Source organism: Bubalus kerabau, chromosome X (assembly GCF_029407905.1).
Source record: "Bubalus kerabau isolate K-KA32 ecotype Philippines breed swamp buffalo chromosome X, PCC_UOA_SB_1v2, whole genome shotgun sequence".
Lineage (NCBI taxonomy): Eukaryota > Metazoa > Chordata > Mammalia > Artiodactyla > Bovidae > Bubalus > Bubalus kerabau.
In genome coordinates this window covers 67,896,511-67,920,426 of record NC_073647.1, presented here as the reverse complement: position 1 = coordinate 67,920,426, position 23,916 = coordinate 67,896,511, and the positions used below count along the sequence as shown (strand labels likewise).

Below are 23,916 nucleotides of genomic sequence, written 5' to 3'. Positions count from 1 at the left end.
GCCTCCTTGTGAAGGAAAAAGGGAAGAAAGGAAGTCTAGTGCTCTGACCTGCAATGGGGACAGTGATCCTTCAGGTACGCATGCCCAGGACAGCCTGGCCATCAGTCTAGAAGAGTCTGGCACCTGCTGCAGGCTGGAGCAGAGAAGCCAATGTCAGACCATCCTGAAGAGGGGTATGCCTCCTTGCTGGAGCCCTTCTACATCCTGCCCCAGTGCCATCCCTCAGTGCCAGGGGGCTGGATTCAACCAGTCTTATAATGCTGGCAAGTGAGTTCCTGGACCTTCATCTCACTCCAGCCAGAATCCAGCCTGACCAACAAGTTGTTACCTGAAACTTCCACAGCCCACCTCCAGATAGTGAGTCTTAGGTGGGGCCCAGAAATCAGTATTTTAAAGATGCTCCCCAGGTGATTCTGATGCAGGTAATTATGCAAGGCTTTGATAAAACATTTGAAGTGCAATCCATTCCATGAACTGTTTCTTCCTGGAATTGCTTGTCATAATACTAGAATGATAAAAGAACTTGTGGAAGATGATTGAGTCAATGACAGATTTTGCACAAACCTAGTGGCTCAGCAGTAAATAGTCCACCTGCAATGCAGGAGATGCGGGTTCAATCCCTGGGTTGGGAAGATCCCCTGGAGAAGGAAATGGCAATCCACTCCAATATTCTTGCCTGAGAAAATTGCATGGACAGAGGAGCCTGGTGGCCTACAGTCCATGGGGTCGCAAAACAGCTGGACACAATTTAGTGACTAAACAACAACTGGCTCCTTAGCAAAAATCAATCAGAAAATCAATTAAATAAAAAATCAATTAAATATTGAAACATGATGTGTCACAAGTATGTGGATATCAGAAGGAAAAGATACTCTTTGTTCTGTAGGGAAAATATAATTTCTAATATTTATATAGTAGCCATTCTACTTTAAGTGTATTTATAAAGTTTTTACCTTTCAAGTTTTCTTTTTCCCCACATTATCGATTGGGGATGGGATGAAGGGAACTGTTCCCTTAGATCTGTTTTCTGTGTTCCTTTTTGCAATTTACACATATTCTGAGTCTTCTGAACCAGTAGGACAGGCCTGCCAGGAGCCTTCAGGGAGAGATCATCCCACAAAGAAGACAAAACTTCAGTTTTTAGACTTAAAGCAGCAACTCTGACTATAGAGTAGCATCTTTTACTCAAATTTGAACGCTAGTCCAATTCCTAAAATGGACTCATCATGTCTGATTCCTATGGATGAGGTATCCTGTGGTTGAAATTGGATGGGACTATTGCTAAGAATTCTGCATCACATTGTGGCCCATGCAATCCTGGAACAGCCCCCCACTGGTTGTTGTTGTTTTTTAGTCTCTAAGTCATGTCTGACTCTTTGCGACCCCCTGGACTATAACCCGCCAGGCTCCTCTGTCCATAGGACTTTTCAGGCAAGAATACTGCAGTGGGTTGCCATTTCCTTCTCCAGGGGATCTTTCCGACTCAGGGACCCAGGGATCGAACCTGCGTCTCCTGCATCGGAGGTGGATTCTTTACCACTCAGCCACCTGGGAAGTCCTCCCACTGTGTTAAGCATCATTATAAAGCAGAGATTTAGAAGAGTGGGGGTTCAACCCACTGGGGACACCAGGAAACTCAGTGGGGTTTTGGCACTGGAGGACTCCAGTGCCCAGCAGGCATGGCAGGACTCAGGGAAACCAGGGGTGGGGCTCAACGGCAGAGGCCTGGCATGGAAGCCCCCACTTCCCTGCCTATTGGACTTGTTCCTGAGCACAGGTTGAGTCACACTAGGACCCTCCCTCAAAACTGATGTTCTGCAATGGGTTGGGGTTCTGTATGTATAGGTGGGAACAAGAGCCCACCAAGTACAGCTCAGTCACCTCATTTCTTCCCCACAGCAGCCCTGTGAGACAAGTGTTTTCCCATGAAAAGATCAAGTCTTAAGCAAGTGTATCTGCAATAATTGCCAGTTTTATTCCTCTGGCTAAGAGATCCAGAGGTATTTTGAGGTTTACATTTTTTCAATAGTTCTTTCATCAAGATTTTAAGTGCCCCCATTGCCCTTATAAGCTGGTTGCAAATTATTTGATTCACTCTTAATTAATAAAAAAACTTTAATTCTCTTTGTGTGTGTGATGTGTTCATTAAAAAATACATATAAGCAAAAAAAAAAAAAAAACAGCACACAGAAACAAGCACAGTTAGATTTCTGATATATGCATGTATGTATACACACGCGCGCACACACACAATTTGAGACTTTCTCCTACATATGTGAGCTGGTACTAAATATGCTGCTTTGTAACCTGTTATGTTTTACTTTACAATATGAAATGAACATATTTTCATGCATATGTGTGAAATTTCCCAATCGAAAAATAGACCTAGAGAATGTGTCAAAATGCAGATGCTGAAAACAAGGAAACTATACCTAAAACAAAACTTCACCAGATGATTAAAAATAAAGCAAAAGTCACAGATACATCAGAAAATGCTAACAGAAAGCTGGGGCAAGATTTTAATATCGGACAAAAAAAGAATTCAAGGCCTAAAGCACACGGGATAAGGACGGCTGCGTGAATGTCTTTGCTTCCAATGCATCATCACAAACTTGTTTCTTACTCTTCTTATCTCTTCCCTAAGCCTTTCCAACTCATCTGCTCCTCTTATCATTTCTTCAGGGTCCAAATGCCTAACAGGAGAGTCCTCCTTATATCCCTGACCAGGCTGAATCAGCCCTCCTCTAAGGTTTCCTTCTGCTTCCTGGCTTACACCTTCTTCAGAAGGTTGAGGATTTCCTTCTGCCTCCTGTGGTACAGCTTCCAAAGGGCGGTCTTCCTCAGCCTTTGGCATGTTCTGTGGTTTTCTTTCATTTTCTCCACAAGACTTTTGCATGTTGAGTATTTTTCGATTTCCTTTTTGAATAAATTAACCCTGGAAAACAAAGGAACAAAACAACTAGATGCCAGGCAAATGAACCAGCAGCTAGAGTATGGGTTTCCATAGAGACTGGCTTCTTCTCATTTAGGTCTCTTAACTGTCTGAAGTTTTCCAACTAGAAAAGGCTAGATCCTCAGGCTCTGAACTCCCCTGGCTCCGCCCCTCTCTCCCCCTCCTCACCCTCCCCCTCCCGCTCCAGCTCCATCTTCTCTCCTCCCGCTCCAGCCCACCATTTCCCAGCAGGCCCTGCTACAGGCCTCTCCTAGCACCGAAACAGGAGCAGGGAGCAGCGAGTAGCGCGGAAGCAATTAACCCCTCCCTCGCCTCCGATCTCCAACACTCCCGCCCTTTTAGGCTTTCCCAAGCCATTCCAACCTCCTACCTCTCACCTGAGACCGGCTGGTCCAGTCTCTGGCCTCCCCTCCCCCTTCCACGTCTCTCCAGTCTCCCCCCTCCCCCGCCCCATTTCCGCTGCAGGCTCTGCACAGGCCTCTGGCGCTTCATCCGGATGGGGAGAGGCTGCAGTGACCCCGGGATGGGCTTCGGTGTCATCCGCACTCACACCCCACCCCCACCCCCAGGAACAGGAGGCAACTGCACCTTTACACTGACCTGCAGGGATCCAGGGAATTTTCCTCCCTCTTCCCTCAGTCGGTTTGGGTCGCTCCCCAAAGACCAAGAGTCCTGCAGACCGACAAGACTGCTTGGTGAGGAGGTCAGTACCTGAATCACGGGCCCCTTTAACGATTCTAGGCCTTGTTCGTCTAAAGTTTCCCCACGTCCTCATCCTCGCGATCCTTATAAGGCAACCCCGCCCTCCCTCCCCGGTGCACACCGGTTCCCTTCAGGCAGGGAGTGAGCGACTCAAGTTGTTTCTAAATTGTTTCTGTGTCTCTCTGGGGATCCTCAATTAGCTACGTGAGTGCCTTTTGGTCTGGAAAAGTGGTTTGTTTCCTACTATACACAACTGGGACATTCCCTCTGTAATTATGAATTGTTTTAAATAAACTAAAAGAGAATGTCTTTGATCACTAGAGTTTATCAGTGTTGGATTCTTTCCACTGTGATGTTCTGAAACTTTTTCACCTCGAAATATTAAAGCAGCTTATGTTAGAGACACTTTCAGATCAGATCAGATCAGTCGCTCAGTCGTGTCCGACTCTTTGCGACCCCATGAATCGCAGCACGCCAGGCCTCCCTGTCCAACACCAACCCCCAGAGTTCACTGAGACTCACGTCCATCGAGTCAGTGATGCCATCCAGCCATCTCATCCTCTGTCGTCCCCTTCTCCTCCTGCCCTCAATCCCTCCCAGCATCAGAGTCTTTTCCAATGAGTCAACTCTTCGCATGAGGTGGCCAAAGTACTGGAGTTTCAGCTTCAGCATCATTCCTTCCAAAGAAATTCCAGGGCTGATCTCCTTCAGAATGGACTCGTTGGATCTCCTTGCAGTCCAAGGGACTCTCAAGAGTCTTCTCCAACACCACAGTTCAAAAGCATCAATTCTTTGGCCCTCAGCCTTCTTCACAGTCCAACTCTCACATCCATACATGACCACAGGAAAAACCATAGCCTTGTCTAGACGGACCTTTGTTGGCAAAGTAATGCCTCTGCTTTTGAATATGCTATCTAGGTTCGTCATAACTTTCCTTCCAAGAAGTGTCTTTTAATTTCATGGCTGCAGTCACCATCTGCAGTGATTCTGGAGCCCAGAAAAATAAAGTCTGACACTGTTTCCACTGTTTCCCCATCTATTTCCCATGAAGTGATGGGACCGGATGCCATGATCTTTGTTTTCTGAATGTTGAGCTTTAAGCCAACTTTTTCACTCTCCACTTTCACTTTCATCAAGAGGCTTTGGAGTTCCTCTTCACTTTCTGCCATAAGGGTGGTGTCATCTGCATATCTGAGGTTATTGATATTTCTCCCAGCAATCTTGATTCCAGCTTGTTTCTTCCAGTCTAGCGTTTCTCATGATGTACTCTGCATATAAGTTAAGTAAACAGGGTGACAATATACAGCCTTGACATACTCCTTTTCCTATTTGGAACCAGTCTGTTGTTCCATGTCCAGGTCTAACTGTTGCTTCCTGACTTGCATACAAATTTCTCAAGAGGCAGGTCAGGTGATCTGGTATTTGCATCTCTTTCAGAATTTCCCACAGTTTATTGTGATCCACACAGTCAAAGGCTTTGGCATAGTCAATAAAGCAGAAATAGATGTTTTTCTGGAACTCTCTTGCGTTTTCCACGATCCAGCGGATGTTGGCAATTTGATCTCTGGTCCCTCTGCCTTTTCTAAAACCAGCTTGAACATCAGTAAGTTCACGGTTCACATATTGCTGAATGTTTTATAATTGAGACATTACATATATTTTACTGTTTATAATAAATGGCATCTATACAAAAGCCTGGCTCTTAATTTTAATATTGGCACAAGATCTGTTTTACATGATATGTTAACACCTACAATGTCACTAACTGTTGAGGCTATTTTTTATTGAGATTCTGAAGTCAAAGGAGCCTTGTGTTGTTTTTGTTCATTTCTCCTATTTCCTTGAAATAAGAGATTGTGTATGGGCTTCACTGTGAAGACTTCAGATCAATCTTTGTATTACACTTGGTTATCTCTTAGCTATATAACTTCTGAGTATAAATCATTGAACTCTTCAGAGAAATATTATAAGGAATAAATCATAATAGGTGTGAAGGAAAGCACAGTGTTGGGATGCACCTCACCGAGCTGATGAAAGGGGTTGAGGCAACGAAGGAGGAGAAAAGCCTGAGTGATCTCAGGGACACTGCAGAGATGGAACAGACCAGAACGTGGGGAGAGCTAACGGGTGGACAGAGTGTTCTGGTTAGGAATGTGACCCCAGGAGGCAGACAGGACCTCACTGGCAGATGGAGTCCATAGGACCTGGGGTCAGAGAGAAACTAAAGAGAGTGTTATGGTCTCCAGGAGGTGTGGGGGACCCCTTAGTCATGAATCCTTCTGCTTTATGCCTGCTTCCTACTTTAAAGGAGGCTCTGGGAACTTGGCATCAGCTCAGCTTCCCTACTGTCAGTGGACCTGGTCCTTTTCTGCCCTGTAGACCAGTGACAGACACGGGGCACTTTACTCCTTACCAATGTTGTACACCATATCAGTGTATAAAGGGGCTGTGTAGTGTCCCATGGAAGCAACTATGGTCCTTCCCCAATCAGTCCTACACCCGGATTTCCTCAAATCCCTGGAGTGTCCCATCAGTTACCTCTGAGCCCTGTCTGCTCACCTGGCACCCCCACTCTTCACTCCAGTCAGGATGGACTCCCCATCCCCTCCTTTCCATCTAGCCCCCTTAGGTCCTGCCCACTATCCCAGGCCCAGCTCCTCTCAGGAATTTCTGATGACTCCAGTGAGCCCTTCCTCCTCGTTTTAAATTAATGGGGTTCTATAGAGGTGACACTGGAGAAGAAAATGGCACTCCAGCATTCTTGGCTGGGAAATCCCATGGGAAGAGGAGCCTGACGGGCTACATTCCGCAAGGTCACGAAAGAGTCGGACACGACTGAGCGACTAAACAACAACACACACTTCCGCCTCTTTTGTACTTTTTATGTTTTTCTTGGGTAACCTCTTCCCTCTCCCCCAAGTTCTTCTCCCTGTCCCTCAGTTATCCTTTTTTATTTTCCTATTACAAAATGGGAATTAGTAACAATGACTACCTCACAGAGATGCTGTGAGCTCTGAAAGTGACAATACATTTTATAAACCTTGGTAATGAGAAACGTTATCTATATTTATTTCTACTTATAAATCTTTATTGCAATTTCTCTCACAGTAGGCATGAAAAATATAGAATGCAGTGTGTTGATTATTTACAAGAACATTTGGGGATGCTGTTAGTGAGCATATTAGCTCCTGAAGACTGCGTAACAAAACTCCACAAACTATGTTTTCTGAAATGTAAAAAATGTATTCTCTCATAATTCTGGAGACATAAAGCCCAAAATCAATGTGTTGCGCATGACCGTGCTTCTTCCAAATGCTCTGGGGTAGTATCCATTCTTGCCTCTTCTCAGGTCTGAATGCTCCTGGAGCTCCTTGGTTTGTGGCAGCAGGGCCCCAATCTCCTCCTCCATCTTCACATGGCCTTCTTGCCTATGTGACATCTCTCTCTCTCCTTCTCTTCTTTTTCTTTTAATCAATTATTTTCATTTCCAGATTCTCAAGCTCTGCACAGTTTTAGTACTCCCTGAGAAATTAAACACTGTCATATCCCTTCCATAAAAATGGGAGGAAATGCATCAGTATATACTAATGACTGACACAAAACATTTACTAGTTTATCACAAAAATGCATTTATGGTAGGAGCATCAGAAAGAGTAACTGAAAAATTAAAATTTACCTTAAAAAAGATGTTAGTCAGGAAACTTTACAAATAAGTGGCTTGACAAATAAGTGGCTATATATGTAAATCCTAAATACATTACACTATTTTATATCCATTTTGGTAATGGACTACTCCAGGAAGATGTAATTACAAAACTTTAATTCAAAGAGTCCTTAAAATGTAAAGCAAAACAGGTCTTAAAAAATATTGGTTTGATGAGAAGAGAGATTTTAGTCTATTTTAGACAAATCTGGTTAGTTTCTAACTACACTTCATTTCAGCACAATCATCACTCAGGGGACAATCATTTAAGAGAAAGGGGAAATTAAAGTTTAAATTTCCTTCAGAATTCTGCCCATTATCACCCAATCAATATTGAAGTATATGTCATCAAGTATGCAAAATTACAGAATGTCAGTTATGAAATTTGGAGGCAAAAAGCATAATTATGTATAAAATCACTGACAAATTTGAGCTAGTATTATTCTCTAGGACATTGTATTGTATCATTACCTTAAAAGGATGGCAAACTAGACATCAGCAGAAATGCTGTTAAAACTGTTGGGTTTTTTTGCTCCAAGTTTTTCATATGAATGAAATAAAAGTTTAACAGTCTCTAAGTTAAATTTCACAGGTGAAATTGCTGCTCTCTGATTTAACTTTCAGGGGTAAGACAGGGCAAAATCCAAGTATCATCCTTTCCATTTTTGTGCATAAATACAAATAAGAGTCAGTATCAATACCAATGACAACGTAAGGAAACATGTTTAGTCAGGTTCTATAACACAGGATACTACGACACAACTCTGCTACAGTACATTCCCATTTTGTGTTTTGGAAGAGCAGCTTACATAGTATGGTGTGAAAAGCAGTAAAACGCACATGCTTTCTGTGTCATTTAGCAAAGAAAAGACAAGAAAGAATATATTGCCAAACTCCACCTGCTACTCCATCCTAGACCCAGTTGTCTATCATCCACTCAGTTCCAGTACTTCCAAATTCTCAGTCTATCCCACTCAGTCTCAAGCCAAGATTAACTCCTTTTGCACCAGCTCTCCTTTCTCTCAGCTAAATCATCATTTTCCAGAAAAGTCTGATTTTTCTGACACCACGATTTAACCCATTTGAAGTCAAAGAAAATACTGTAACACTGAAAGCAATTAAACTAGAGATGGAAATTAGTGTTGTGGAAGATACATGTCAAGTGCTCTGCAAATGTAAGGGGAAAGTTGCAAGAAAACAGATTTTAAACTCTGCCTGGCTTCCTTAGTTACTCGGTATATGATAATGTTGCTCTGATTACTAGTCAGGACAAAAAAGTGCTCAAAGGCACTAAAATATGCATCTTGGGGGGAAATGCATGGACATTAAGATTTCTTGGGAGTTGACAAGGCATTTTTACATCCATAAGGACCGTCAACTTAAACTTAGTCCATCACAGTTATTAAAAAAATGAAAGGAGTGGAATTCTTGCTTACAACTGGGTTTGGCAGAAACACATCTGTATACTCTGCCTCTGTAATCACACAGTCCTTTAATTAGGGACAATGAGTGTGCCCACAGAGCAGCACTAATGAAAAATTTATACAGAATCTATGATAGAGCTTCACAATCCAGCTTTACTAGGTTGTAAACACTCATCTTACCCAAGCATTACTTTGTGTATCTGTGAAACATCTGAAAAATACTTTTCTTTGACTTACCAAGCTGTAGGGAATGAGTCATTTTATGTACAAGTATCTACAGTAGAACTTGGTACTTTCTTGCATTAACTGAACAGTGTCCCAACTGGAACTTAGAAGAAGGTTGCCAACTTTTTGAGGCTCTGTGAGGTGCTGGATGCTCTAAATCAGTTTGTCTTTGGAAGCTTCTCTCTTTGGCATTCTTCCTCTGTCCATTTAGTAATTTGCCTGGAAGTGAAGACGTAGCACGTAACTGATATTCATCTGGGGATCCTTTTATCCAGGTTGGCCTCATTTGTTCTTGATTCACCTCTTTCTGAAGCTGCAATGCTAATAACCTATGCTAATAACCCTGTTCTTCCTGTTTATGTCTCGCAAAAAATAGACGTTCCAAGCTGAAGCTGCAATGCTAATAACCAATGCTAATAACCCTGTTCTTCTTGTTTATCTCTCGCAAAAAATAGACGTTCCAAATCTATCAGTTTTGGGGTGAAGTGGACTTATTTACTCTTGGTTGGAGGAAGCTTTGAGGAACATTTTCCTTCTTTTTGTAGAATAGCATGGATCGCTGACTGCTTCAGACAAAGATTCCTGGTTTTTTGCTCTGGAGATGTCCTTATTGGTCAGTAGGGGAGACTCCTCATTTTCTGTCACAACTGTGTTATTTTTCAGTGTCTGTGTACATCTGACACTGTACATCCACTCTCTGTTTCGCCATAAGGCTTAACTGCAGTTTCTCCAGAAGAGGAAACTCCAGCTTTAGGCTCTTCACGACTGATGACACATAACTCACTTTCATGACTGCTTTGTTTTGATTTCACTTTTCCTTCAAGGTACCATTCTCCACCACTGGCACATAACTGAGGTCTAGGTGACTCCACTGAAGCTTCTGCATCTTGCTTTTGAACTGCAAGGCATATTTGAGGAGAAAGTGCTGGCACATCTTCCTCAATTTCTGTGTCTTGCCATGTAGGGTTCTTCCCATCACCACTGTCAATTTCCTTGGACCTGGAGTTTTCCTGTCTTCTTCTACAACTTCAGACTATGATGCTGACTCAAGTTGAGAACTCGGTGACAAATACTTCTGAATATAGCCAGTGTTTTTTCGTTTGCTCTGCCTTTTCCTTTGTGACTCCGTTGTGGCTGGATTAGATTTTTTGGAATACGAGAGGAGAGCTGAGACACGTTCCTCACAGACATTGCTAATATTAAGGCTTAGCCTTCTTGCCAGCGCTTCATCTCTTTTCAGTTGTTCTTCCATCTCTCTGTGCCTTTTTTCTGCCTGTCTTTTTTCCTCTTCTTCCTCCTCTGCCAGTAATCTCTGTATGTATTCTTCACTGGCTTTGTTTTCTCCCTCCTGAATGGCTCATCGCTCTGCCTCCTCCTTGCTTCTCTCCTTTTCATATTCTCTTCTTAACTCCCCAGGTTGACTTAAGAGACGAACAGGGAGACAGTCATCAATGATTTCCTCTGATTGTTGCCCAGAGACTCTAAGCTGGGATTCCTCTGGATAGTGTTTTTGAATTATCTCCCACAGTTCCATATTTTTTTTCACTGTTCTTTGTTAATATTTAATATTTTTAGTTTTAAATTCCATGTAAAGTATTTGTACAATATATTAAAAATATTATAAGATTTCATAACTATCCAGATCAAAGGACACACATGTATGTATATACCCATATCTAGATAAATTTTACTTGACAAGAGAATTTCTTCGGGTGTGGTACCGAGTCCACGAAGAGACCTGGCGGCGACAGAAAGGACGGCACAAATTTGCCTTCTCCACAGTCGATTTGAAGCATGCTTTACAGAGCGTGTGGTTGCAAGGCAGTGTCACAGGCTCAATGAGGATTTCCAGACAGATGTGGCACTGGCATTCCAACAAGGAAGGGATGGTATCTCTGGGTACAGCCTTTCTAATATGCTATAAGTTGTTTAGTTTTGTTCAGTCGCTCAGTCGTGTCCGACTCTTCATGACCCCATGAATCGCAGCACGCCAGGCCTCCCTGTCCATCACCAAACCCCGGAGTTCACTCAGACTCACGTCCATTGAGTCAGTGATGCCATCCAGCCATCTCATCCTCTGTTGTCCCCTTCTCCTCCTGCCCCCAATCCCTCCCAGCATCAGAGGCTTTTCCAATGAGTCAACTCTTTGCATGAGGTGGCCAAAGTACTGGAGTTTCAGCTTCAGCATCATTCCTTCCAAAGAAATCCCAGGGCTGATCTCCTTCAGAATGGACTCGTTGGATCTCCTTGCAGTCCAAGGGACTCTCAAGAGTCTTCTCCAACACCACAGTTCAAAAGCATCAATTCTTTGGCGCTCAGCCTTCTTCACAGTCCAACTCTCACATCCATACATGACCACAGGAAAAACCATAGCCTTGACTAGACGAACCTTTGTTGGCAAAGTAATGCCTCTGCTTTTGAATACGCTATCTAGGTTCGTCATAACTTTCCTTCCAAGGAGTAAGCATCTTTTAATTTCATGGCTGCAGTCACCATCTGCAGTGATTTTGGAGCCCCAAAAAACAAAGTCTGACACTGTTTCCACTGTTTCCCCATCTATTTGCCATGAAGTGATGGGACCAGATGCTATGAGCTTCGTTTTCTGAATGTTGAACTTTGAGCCAACTTTTTTACTCTCCACTTTCACTTTCATCAAGAGGCTTGAGATCTAGAGAGCTCTTCAAGAAAATCAGAGATACCAAGGGAACATTTCATGCAAAGATGGGCTCGATAAAGGACAGAAATGGTATGGACCTAACAGAAGCAGAAGATATTAAGAACAGGTGGCAAGAATACACAGAAGAACTGTACAAAAAAGATCTTCACGACCCAGATAATCACGATGGTGTGATCACTGACCTAGAGCCAGACATCCTGGAATGTGAAGTCAAGTGGGCCTTAGGAAGCATCACTACGAACAAAGCTAGTGGAGGTGATGGAATTCCAGTTGAGCTATTTCAAATCCTGAAAGATGATACTGTGAAAGTGCTGCACTCAATATGCCAGCAAATTTGGAAAACTCAACAGTGGCCACAGGACTGGAAAAGGTCAGTTTTAATTCCAATCCCAAAGAAAGGCAATGCCAAAGAATGCTCAAAGTACCGCACAATTGTACTCATCTCATATGCTAGTAATGCTCAAAATTCTCCAAGCCAGGCTTCAGCAATACATGAACCGTGAACTTCCTGATGTTCAAGCTGGTTTTAGAAAAAGCTAAGCAGTTAGCCATCTGCAAAGAAATAAACTCTCTGGTCACGTGACTGAATGATCTAGAAACATACAGAAAAATGTCAGTGAAAGAATCTAAGAGTGATTTCAGGGAAGCAAAACTAAAACATTTAATAGGCAGAAACCTAAGTCATTTGAACCATACATTGGTTTTTCTTGGGGAATTCTTATCCTCCATTCCTGATATTTTCTTCCATGGGGATGAACAGGCATGACCAAACCCATGCGGCCTCTCTATACACTCACTCCTCTATCTGGAGAACCACTTCCCTGATTAGTGAGGTTGGAGAAAACAAATAGGTTGCCTAGCCCAGGGCCTCTCGCTTGCCAGTTCTTGAAGCAAGCTGCCCTTATGGAGCACGTTTGCTCTCCCCTCAGGAGTGGGTCTACAAACAGATCCATAGCTCTTCTCCTCTTTTCTGTCTCACTGGTTTCCAAACTATTCCTATGGTTGTGCTCCAAGATGGTTGTGTTTTTAAGAGGCCCTGAAAATACACTCCTTCACATCTTGACTCTAAACCAGCTAAGAAATATGAAAAATAAAGAGAATAATACATCAACTTTGTTCCTTATAAAGGTGATATTGTAGAATGTGCCTTAGATTTCACACAAGGCAAGTGGGCTTCCTATTCATGAACCCCAGCACTGCACAGACCTGTCCATCCTGCACTGGTGTACCAGGACAGTCAGAAAGGACTAGGACTGCAATGCATATCTCTCTGCATTCTAATAAAAGCATCCTATGTGTAACCAAGAAAAGTGGCTTCCTTGCAAGTCTATTCTTGTAGTAGGAGAAATTGTTTCAGGACACCTTCTTTGAGAAAATCTTCTCAAAATGGGTAAATACTCCTTGTTCTATGTACTCACCAAAACATCTTCTGAGGATATGGCTTTCTATGCATCTCAGGGAGTAGTTTATATCAATACCCTCTTCTTTCCTTCACAAGCATGACTAAAGTGGAGCCTCATGTGCAAGGGGATTGGAATAAATTTCTAAATTCCAAGGTTACAATGAAATCATATGTCATTAAATTTTCTCTTGGAAATCCCTTTTAAGAAGGAATTGAGGAAATGTTCAAAATTATACCCACTTAAACCTTACACCCGTGGCAGATTCATGTTGATGTATGGCAAAACCAATAAAATATTGTAAAGTAATTAGCCTCCAATTAAAATAAATAAATTTAAATTAAAAAAAAATTATACCTGCACATAAGCCCATACAGAGATTATAGCCAGGCAACTACAGATAAAACATTAATAAAAATAATAGCATGTTTCATATAGGGATATATATGCATGTAATACAAGTATAAAGATGTGTATTAAGAATCAAAAATCCAGGGTATGGTCTAGTGGTCAAAACTTCACCTACCAATGCACAGGTTATAGGTTTGATCCCTGGTGGCAGAGCTAAGATCCCACATGCCTTGTGGCCAAAAAACCAAAACATAAAACAGAAGCAATATAGTAACAAATTCAATAAAGACTTTTAAAATGGTCCAAATCAAAACAAAACTTTAAAAAATATATGTTGTTATGTATAAGAGTTGGGATTAATCTTAGGTAAGGTAGTTGAGTGGCAAAAGACAATAGCATAGTTGTTATTGTTAAAGGTTTAAAATTCAGAAGGAAGATATGAAATATTAATACTTATATACCCAATCACACAGCAAAACTATTCACAGAGCCAAAACTACAGTACATGCAAGGGACAGAGGAAGAAATGCACTAATAATAGATGATTCTAACATACTTCCCTTAATCCAAAATAGTCAAGTAGAAAAATATTTACTCATTGCAGAAAAGACTTAAACTACACAGTCTCAAGAGTAGATCTGACAGATGAACATATTGAACTGTGAAGGGTCTTAGACAACAGACTTTTTAGATGAACATGGAACATTCATGAAATTTATTCTATTTTAGGCTGGTAAACAAATCTTCAGCCCAGATAGAAATACAGATTAAAAATGGCAGAATTTGATGAGGATAATGTTAACGAAAACACAACATATCAGAATCTAATTAAAGCAGCAGTGAGCAACACTAGTGCATGCTCAGTCGCCTAGTCGTGTCTGACTCTTTGCAACCTCATGGTCTATAGTCCACCAGGCTCCTCTGTCCATGGGATTTCCCAGGCAAGAATACTGGAGTGGGTTGTCATTTCCTCCTCCAGGGGATCTTCCTGACTCAGGGATCAAACCCACGTCTCCTGCTTGGCAGGTGGATTCTTTACCCCTGAGCCACAAGGGAAGCCCTACAAAGAACCAGGCTTCCTTGGAAAAAATGTCTGATTCCAGGTTTGCGTAGGGATTGTACCAGATGAATCTGGACCAAACTCTCATACAAGAAAACACAATCAAGGCACAAAAGTCAATCAGAAGGAGCTCACACAGGCTAAAGACAGAACAATTAGAATGTCAAGTAAAATAATGACTACAATATATTTAAAGCACATCAGATATAGAAAAATCTAGAGCTCATAACGCCATTCTAATGGGAAAAAAAGCCCACAGAAACCAACTTTTTGCTCACCTTTGGAGGATCCTAAAGAAACAACCTGCTGTTCTGAAGAGTGAAAAAATTGTAAAAGAATTAAACATTCATCCTATCCTCCCATGCAACCTAATAGTTGATTAGGAAATTCCTTTTATAAAGGAATTCCAACTAACAAATGCATACAAAATTTTGCAACCTTAAATGAAATGCAGATTTGGCAATGATATTTGGAGGCCACAAACCTCAGGTGAAAAACACATGGGAAATGTTACAATGGCAGTAGCAGGCTGACAACACATGAAACCAGTGATTAACCTTAGTGTCACAACTGGAGAGACAACTAGACACAATGAGCCTCCTGGAAGAAGGCTATGGAGTAAACACCACCACATCTGAGGTATGCTTGCCAAAAATATGAATTGGATATAGCCTCTGAATTTAAATCACCAATCTAAAGGGGGAGGAGACAGAACAACATAAAACAATAGGGATAGAGTCAGCAGACTGATAGTTTAGTGGGTAAAGAACTCAACTGCAATGCAGGAAGCACAGGAGACACGGGTTTGATCCCTAGGTCGGGAAGATCCCCTGGAGGAGGAAATGGCAACCCACTCCAGTATTTTTACCTGGAAAATTTCATGGACAGAGGAGGCTACAGTCCATGGGGTCGCAAAGAATCAGACATGACTGAGCACAGCAGACTCTAGAATGCAAACGCCACAGAACAAAAAACATAGCTTCTTATGCAAATAAATTGGAGGATGTGATGGTTAATTTCATGTGTCAACCTGATGGGGCCACAGAGTGCATACACATTTGGTTAAACATTATTCTGTGTGTCTAAAGGGGTTTTTCTGGATGAGATTAACATTTGAATGGGTGCATGAAGTAAAGCATATTGGCAGCTTGTTCCTGCACTCAGACTAAATGAAAAATGGGCTCTTCTTGGGTCTTGAGCCTGTTGGCTTTTGGACTGGAACTTACACCATCAGCTCTCTTGGGCCCAGGGCTTGCTGACCATAGACTGTGGGACTTCTCAGCTTCTATAATGACCTGAAACAATTCCTGAAGTCAGTCTACTCCCCCCTCTATAATAGGCTATTGGTTCTGTTTCTGACTAATACAGATTTTGGTACCAACAGTGGTTTTAAAGGAAGAGAAATTTAAGGTTGAGTTTTCTGAACTGGCCTGGGGGCAAGGGGAGGTTTCTGGAATTGGCTCTCGAATCTGATCATATTTAAAGGTGCTATGGACTACATTTCCAGTAGTAAAAAGAGCCCTGATAGTCCATGCTGTGATCTGTGAATGGATATAACCTAAATGTCACCACTGCAGACACTTAAAAGAAGAAAGTATGTGGGTGACTGTGTTTATAATACTTTCAAACATTTTTGCAAGATAACAAATATAAGAAGATTGCCTGATTGCCCCTAATGTCACTAGACAAAATGGAGAAAGAAAAGGGTGAGCTCAGAAATTGGAATTCCCAGCTCGAGTACCGCATAAATGATCTGTAAGCTTTCATTAGTGCCCTGAAGGAGACCTTATTTCCTGTAACCACAAGGTGAGACTGTTAAAAACAAATGGAAAACCTCATCCTCCACAAAGACAAGCCACTGATTGGAAGAAAATATTCATAAATTATATATCTGATAAAGGACTTCTATACAGAAAAAAGAATCAAAAGTCAATAGGAAGAAAACAGACACACTCATAGATAAACTGACAAAAGATTTCAAGAGCTACTTCATCAAAGAAGACATAGAAATGGCAAAGAAGCACATGAAACTATGCTCATCATTATCATCATTGTGGAAATATAATTGAAAACTACAATTAGCTACCACTACACCCGACAAGGAATGTTCACGAAGAAAAAGAATGACCAAATCAAGTTTTGGCGCGACTGTGGGGCATGGAACTCTCACACACTAATGGTGGTGATGAAAATGGTGTCACCACCTTGGAAAACAGTTTGTGCATATCCTACAAGGTTAATCTTACATCTACCATATGATCCAGCTGTTGCACTGGTATGTATTCTAGAGGAAGAAAGCATATGTCCGTGCCAAGATTTACACACCAATGTTCATAGCAGCTTTATTTAGAAGAAATCCACTTGGAAACACCTCAAATGTCCCTCAAGAGGTGAATGAATAAAGCAAATTGTGGCATACGGATATACTGGATGGGTGGCTCAGACAGTAGAGAATCTGCCTGCAAAGCAGGAGACCCGGGTTTAATCTCTGGGTCAGGAAGATCACTTGAAGAAGGAAATGGCAACCCACTCCAGTATTGTTGCATTGAAAATCTCATGGAGGAAGGAGCCTGATGGGCTGCAGTCCAGGGTGTCGCAATGAGTCAGACACGACTGAGCGAATAACCCTTTCATATACTGGATTACTACTCAACAATAAAAAAAAAAAAAAGAGCTATTGACACATGCAACAAAATAGATAAATAAAAAATATATATAGATGTCCAATTCTAGTCTGACATGTACGGAGCTTCAAAGTCAGCACTCCATCCTAATAAATACAAAGTCAAACTAGAAAAAAAATAGCTCTTCTCAGATCAGAGAGGTGAGGCCACAAGTCAAATTTCTGTCTCCAAAATTAAAGAGACAGGTGAATACAGAGAATACAACTTACCAAAGCAAAACCCATCAGCAGAAACTTCCATGGGAACCAGTATCAGTGTAGGAAAACCAAAAAATATAAGTGCTGGGGTCTCCTGAGGACTGCTGCCCTTGAACCTTGAGTAGAAGCTCCATAAGCCATCAGGACACTGATCCTCAGAAGCTGTCTCCTTCAGACACCTGATATGAGCAAGGCCACCAGCATGAGGGTGGCACAGGGAGACACATCCAGCACATGATATAATGGGTTTCTCCCAAGGCCCTTTTCTTCTCCTTTTCTCGTTTGTCCCCAAAGAACAAAGTGGAAAAGGAATAAGAAGTGGTCTGAATTCATGCAGACATTCATGATCCCACAATAACCACAGAACCATGGGTTTATTCATGTGTTATCATTGAATGTTCACAGAGATATTGTAGGTAACACATTCTTACCCCCATTTTACAGAGGGGAAAGCTGAGGCGCAGAAAGAGTTGCTACCTGTCTCACCTCCTACGACCCTGCTCCAGGACACTGCACTCACTGGGGCCAGGCGGGACCCTTTACCAGTGAGACAGTGGGGCACTGAACCCCAGAGCAGGAAAGAGGTGACTTGGGTGTCCATCCATTTGTCTCCCCACACCCCAGGGTGAGCCAGCCCCCACCACAGGAACTTACTCTCCCAACTCAGTTCCAAACACCTGAAGGTGAAACCTACTTTCCTCACCAGGCAGCCTCTGTCTGTATTAAAATGTCACGGTCTCCGCAATGACGTCAGGTTTCTACGGCAACCGCGGTGCGCAGCCCTGTTCTCTACACCTGGAATGTCTCCTATGTTGTAACCATCATTTGCAGTCTTGACAAGCTACATCCTCGCAGTCATCCAACACCACAGGTTCTGTCGTCTGCAGGAAGAGCTCTGCACTGGAGCATAAAAATCCGTGAATACCCAACGCGTGTTTGACACATTCTGCATCCATCCATCTATTCATCTAGTTAACAGGTATTAAGACAAAAGTTTATATGATCTCTTTGGTTAAATTTTAGGCTTCTCTAGAATGGCAACAGGGAATGAAAATGTAGGAAAATGGGTGTGGAAAATTCAGTTGTTAACTCTAAGAAGACATGGCTCCCTTTCTTTTAAGATTCCAGGTTTCCCAGGTAGCACTAGTGATAAAGAACCCGCCTGCCAAAGCAGGAGACGTAAGAGATATGAGTTAGATCCCTGGCTCGGGATGATCCCCTGGAGCAGGGCACGGCAATCTGGTATTCTTGCCTTGGACAAGAATCCCTTGGACAGAGGAGCCTGGTGGGCTACAGTCCATAGGATCGCAAAGAGCAAACTGAAGCGAATAACTGAGGACCAATGCACATTAAGATTTCAACCAGCTCAAGTTTCTATTTGATGATTCTAAAACACGCTTTAAGCCCTAGCTCCCTCTCCACATTTCTTGTTACTGTCCTCTTTCCATAGATTCTCTCTCACACCGAAGTTCTATCAAGAATTCTGCACACTTAATTCACATCTTCCTGTACCTCCCTTCCCTCATCTAAAGGGGCTGTGTTCCCCTGTGCTTTCACTGAAATTACACTTGCCAACTCAACAACCACTTATTTGTCACACTTATACAATAGATCCAGAATGTTGAAAGGATTTTTCAAATACAGGCAAATAAGGTTATTTTCTCAAGAGAAGAGGCTTGCAGGACTTGCCTGGTGGTCCAGTGGCTAAGACTCTGCTCCTAATGCAGGGGGCTAGGGTTCAATCCCTGATCAGGGAAATAGATCCCACATGCTGCGACTAAAAGAGATCCCACATACAGCAACTAAGACCCCATGTGGCCAAATAATTTTTTTTTATAAAAAGAGAGAGAGAAGAGAACTTCCTTTCTGTAGTTGAGAATTCAATTACTTGACTACAGATGGGGAATCACATTACAGGACAGCCAGTTATCCAAAAGCTCAAGCTGTAAAATACATTCCATGGAGTAAAAGTTAGATAACGTGAAGGCTGTGCTTTCAACAACTGGCTTTCAAATGAAGCACATTTTTTCTCAGACATATCTCATTATTTTACTTCAATGAAATTGATTTTTCAAATATGTTAAGTGCAAGTTACCAATAATTTTTATTCACTTCAATAACCTGTGTTTTATCCATTTATTTCTTTCTCAAGAACTTAGCAAGTAGGAAATAAACTTGTCTGAAATTATATTGTTATTCCAAACTCTGCCATGAAAATATATTGTTTGAAAGAATTGTGCGATATACCATATTTGGACAATATACTGGTAGGGATATGGACCTCTTTTGCAGTTTCCTGTTAAGTCAAAATTCTTTTACTGGACTGTAGAAATTTTGATGCTTGACTTTCTTTGGGGATGTATCCATTAAATAAGAAAAATTAAACCCAACCTACAAAAAGTATACACGAATCCATATTGATATCAACAAATGTCTGAATTAATAAAGAAATGGTGTTGAGAATAAACATCTTTATCAAATAATTTCAAATAATATATGTAAATACCATTGCCTCCATGAAGTGTGCCTGCATGTGTGCTCAGTCATGTCCAATTCTTTGTGACCCCATGGACTATAGCCTGCCAGGCTCCTTGGTCCTTGGGATTCTCCAAGCAAGAATACTGGAATGGGTTGCCTTTTCCTCCTCCAGGGGATCTTCCCAACACAGGGATCGAACCATCGTCTCCTGTATTATAGGTAGATTCTTTACTACTGAGCCATTGGGGAAGCCTTATTGCCTCCATGAAGTAAACCATAATTCTGGCTTCTACCTCTGAGGGCAGAGAGGACTTAGTGACTGACTTCTGAAGGATAGAGAAGGCAAATGGAAAAAGTTACTGTACATCAGAGAAACTGGACAAACAGCACGTTAACCCAGTGAAGCAGGTCATATATCCAGTGACTCAGTGATGTCATGTGGGTACCATGTCCTCTCAGATATGAGGTGATAAGCGGGGCACTTCAACTCTGTGGTATTTTTCCTCAAAACTGATAACCACAAATAATCTAACAAACTGCCTAATCACAAGTAAAGTAAAAAACAGCCTGTACTCAAGACCATCAGGGTCATGAAAACAGTGTGACAGTTCCTCAAACGGCTAAACAGAGAGTTATCATATGACACAGCAATTGCACTCCTAGGTACAAAACCAAGAGAAATGATGACATATATTTACATAAAAACTTGCACACAAATGTATATAGCATTGTTATTCACAAGAGCCAAAAGTGGAAACAACCCAAATGTCCACCAACTAAAGAATGTGTAAATAAAATATTGTATACTATTGGAAAATAAAAAGGAATGAAGTACTGATATATGCCATAAGATAGATAAATGTTGAAAACAGTATGCCAAGTGAAAGAAGCCAAATATGCAAAAAACCACATAGCATATGATTTTATGTATATGCAATGTCCAGAAAGATGTCATCAATATAGCTGTATCCAAGGGATTCCCCCCTTTATACCCAGACTTCCAGAAAGCTCTTTGCTGCTCAGTCAGACGTGCGCAGAGACTCTTCTGGAAGTAACATCGTGATGGCTGCCCAAAGAGAACCCCAAGTTAAGTTCAAACTTGTTTTGGTTGGTGATGGTGGTACTGGAAAAACTAAATTCGTGAAGTGCCATCTGACTGGTGAATTTGAGAAGAAGTATGTAGCTACCTTGGGTGTTGAGGTCCATCCTCTTGTGTTCTGCCAGGGTCCAGCCCCGGTGGATCCAGGGAAATTCAAAGGAGAGATGGCATTGGCGAATACACTGGATTTAATTAAATATTAATTAGAGATATAAAGAGTAATAGAATAAGGATAGCTCAGTGAGAAAATTTAGTGGAGGAAAGAGGCTGAGTAACTTGGTTTATGCGGAAAACCAATAAAACTTCGAGACAAGAAGTTTGGACCACTTAAGTAGGCCACAGGCATCCTTCCGTTCTCCCATGGGAGAGGAGACACTGAGGCGCCTCCGGTTGGATCTCAGAAGCCCAGGCAAAATTAGTAAGCTTGGTGGGCCTCTGCAATCCAGATGGGAACTCAGCCAGAGGTTGAGAGAAAGAATGACATGAGGACACCAGTCTTTCGAGGAACTGATCCCATTTTTTATTTTTCCAGGGTCTGTTTTTATACACTGAGATTTTATACAAAAGTCACGCGGGGTCAGCAGTCCTGACTTTTATTAAAGTCAGGTGCTTCATACAAATGTATACAGAGGTCTTAGGGGTGTTACATCATCTTCTGGCCAGGGGGCCTGCTGACAATTTATGACCCTCTCCTTGTGACAGCGGTCAGTCAACCAGAACACTTAGTTCTCCAGGGGTGATTATTCTTAAAACAGACGCCACCTTCCGCAGGTACCAGATAAAGTTACATTCCTATAGGGTGAGGGTGTAGTGGGTTTTAATTAAGGAAAGAATTTGCTTAGCCTAAGGTCTAATGTGATTAATATCAAAGGTTAATACTTATTTCTTCTATATATTCATTAATGTGTATAAGGGCAGGGGATGTGGAGACTTAGCAGCAAACATTGGCTCAACAAATGAAAAACCCTTCACCAATACAATTTGTAATCAGCCCACTATACTTATACTAATAGTTTTCTAACTTCTCTAAAGAACCTGTTTTTAGAAGGTTTAAAGCATCTCGTGCCTCTCACGGTTGGCAGGCTGTGAACAATCACATGTGGCTGGACAAGCCTGTCAGGCAGGCTAGAGAACCCTCAGAGGCGTTTGTAGGTTGAAACACTCTTGTCACGCCCAGGAATTTTTATTAACTGGAGCTCTAAGTTAACTCCTTCTCTGAAAGAGGTGGTGGGGGACAGCCCCCCGTAAAGTCAGAGGTGTAGGTAAGAGCACAAAGTAGTAAAGTAGGCAGACTCTGGTTTTGGGGGTAGATGCTCGAGAATTTCCAGGGGGACTCCTGAGGCTCGATCCCTCCTTTGCGTATGCCGAGCCTCCTCCCTCATGACCTTTGCCATGGGCGGAGTTCCTCACGTTGGCTCCTGGCAGTGTTCCATACCAACAGAGGACCTATTAAGTTCAATGTATGGGATACAGCTGGTCAGGAGATATTTGGTGGACTGAGAGATGGTTATTATATACAAGCTCAGTGTGCCATTATAATGTTTGACGTAACATCAAGAGTTACTTACAGGAATGTGCCTAACTGGCATACAGATCTGGTACAAGTGTGTGAGAACATCCCAATTGTGTTGTGTGGCAACAAAGTGGATATTAAGGACAGAAAGGTTAAGGCAAATTCAATTGTCTTCCACCAAAAGAAGAATCTTCAGTACTATGACATTTCTGCCAAAAGTAACTACAGCTTTGAAAAGCCCTTCCTCTGGCTTGCTAGGAAACTGATTGGAGACCCTAACTTGGAGTTTGTCGCCATGCCTGCTCTTGCCCCGCCAGAGGTGGTCATGGACCCAGCCTTGGCAGCACAGTACGAGCACGATTTAGAGGTTGCTCAGACAACTGCTCTCCCGGATGAAGATGATGACCTGTGAGAAAGTGAAGCTGGGGCCCAGCTTCAGAAGTCGAGTTTTATAGGCAACTGTCCTGTGACGTCAGTGCTGCAGCGTGTTTGCCACTTTATTACATAGCTAAGCAGAACATGTGCTTCATCTTTGGATGCTGAAGGAGATGGATGAGCTTTGGAGTGAATGTGGCAGTTTAAAAAAAATACCTTCATTTTTTGGACCTCCATATTTAGGTGTTTTGGAACACAGTTGTTTCCTCCTTGCATTTCAAATATAAGACTGCTATAGTCACATGACAATATTGAGAGGTGGAATCTTGTTTGTTACTGTCATTCCCATTCCTTTTCGTTTAGAATCAGAATAAAGTTGTATTTGAAATATCTAAAAAAACAAAAACAAAAACAAACAAAAAAAAGCTGTTTGCTGTGGCTCTTTGCCACAGGCCCTCCCTCCCACCTTTCTGTCTTGAAATGTTCAGGCTACAGTTCAGGCATCTGACACCAGGTGGCACTAACAAATCGCTACTTTCAATTTTCTTACAAACGAGTTTATTCAAACAACTACCAAAAATTAAAGTTCAGCCTATGAATATATGTACAGAATGAAACTAATTCTGTCAGAAAACACTGATAAGTGTAAAAGAAGGCTGTAAAAAATATACGCTGGGCCTGCACAACATGAAACACCAAGTGGCAGCAGCAGTTGGTGGTCAGGCAAAGGGCAGGAAAGAGGTGACTGATGGGAGTATGGGACCTTGGATCCTGGTGTGGGCAGCCTGAGCAGTAATGTTCAGTGTCCCAGCAGGGGATGACAGAGTGTGTAAGAGAAAGAATGGGCAGCATGTGTAGCCTGGAGGGTAATGGGGGTTAGCATGTGTTCTCTGGTAGGGACCCTCTGTAGAGTCCACACTGTACATTAGCAAACATTAATAAGGGAAGAGATAAATCAGTGTACGTGATGTAAGTTTGGAGTAGTCAACAGCAGATGGAACTGCTTCAACACAAAAATTTTCCAAATAGAATTGCTATCATCATAATCAGTTTCCTAGTTTACTCTTTCCAAATA

General features: G+C 42.0%; 2 protein-coding genes and 1 pseudogene across 2 annotated transcripts; 1 reads left to right on the top strand and 2 right to left on the bottom strand.

The window, feature by feature from the left end:
- Window positions 1–2,493: 2,493 nt before the first annotated feature.
- LOC129638556 (transcription elongation factor A protein-like 8) lies at window positions 2,494–3,707 on the bottom strand. Its single transcript, XM_055563079.1, has 2 exons — window positions 3,554–3,707; window positions 2,494–2,935 (listed from the first exon to the last, which is right to left on the bottom strand). Exon 2 carries the CDS (start codon window positions 2,894–2,896, stop codon window positions 2,543–2,545), a length of 354 nt encoding a protein of 117 aa, XP_055419054.1. The 5' UTR covers window positions 2,897–2,935; window positions 3,554–3,707; the 3' UTR covers window positions 2,494–2,542.
- A 5,262-nt stretch (window positions 3,708–8,969) lies between these two features.
- LOC129640056 (E3 ubiquitin-protein ligase RNF168-like) lies at window positions 8,970–18,332 on the bottom strand (annotated as a pseudogene).
- Window positions 18,333–20,902: 2,570 nt separating this feature from the next.
- LOC129638813 (GTP-binding nuclear protein Ran-like) lies at window positions 20,903–22,973 on the top strand. The gene is made up of 2 exons (XM_055563511.1): window positions 20,903–21,079; window positions 22,379–22,973. Exons 1-2 carry the CDS (start codon window positions 20,917–20,919, stop codon window positions 22,876–22,878), a joined length of 663 nt encoding a protein of 220 aa, XP_055419486.1. The 5' UTR covers window positions 20,903–20,916; the 3' UTR covers window positions 22,879–22,973.
- Window positions 22,974–23,916: the final 943 nt, after the last annotated feature.

Excerpts from the sequence above, each read along its gene's own strand:
- LOC129638556 (XM_055563079.1), bottom strand. The coding sequence starts at position 2,896 with ATGCAAAAGTCTTGTGGAGAAAATGAAAGAAAACCACAGAACATGCCA.
- LOC129638813 (XM_055563511.1), top strand. The coding sequence starts at position 20,917 with ATGGCTGCCCAAAGAGAACCCCAAGTTAAGTTCAAACTTGTTTTGGTT. Across the intron at positions 21,080-22,378 it reads TCCTCTTGTGTTCTGCCAGG|TGTTCCATACCAACAGAGGA; the intron begins GTCCAGCCCCGG and ends GGCTCCTGGCAG.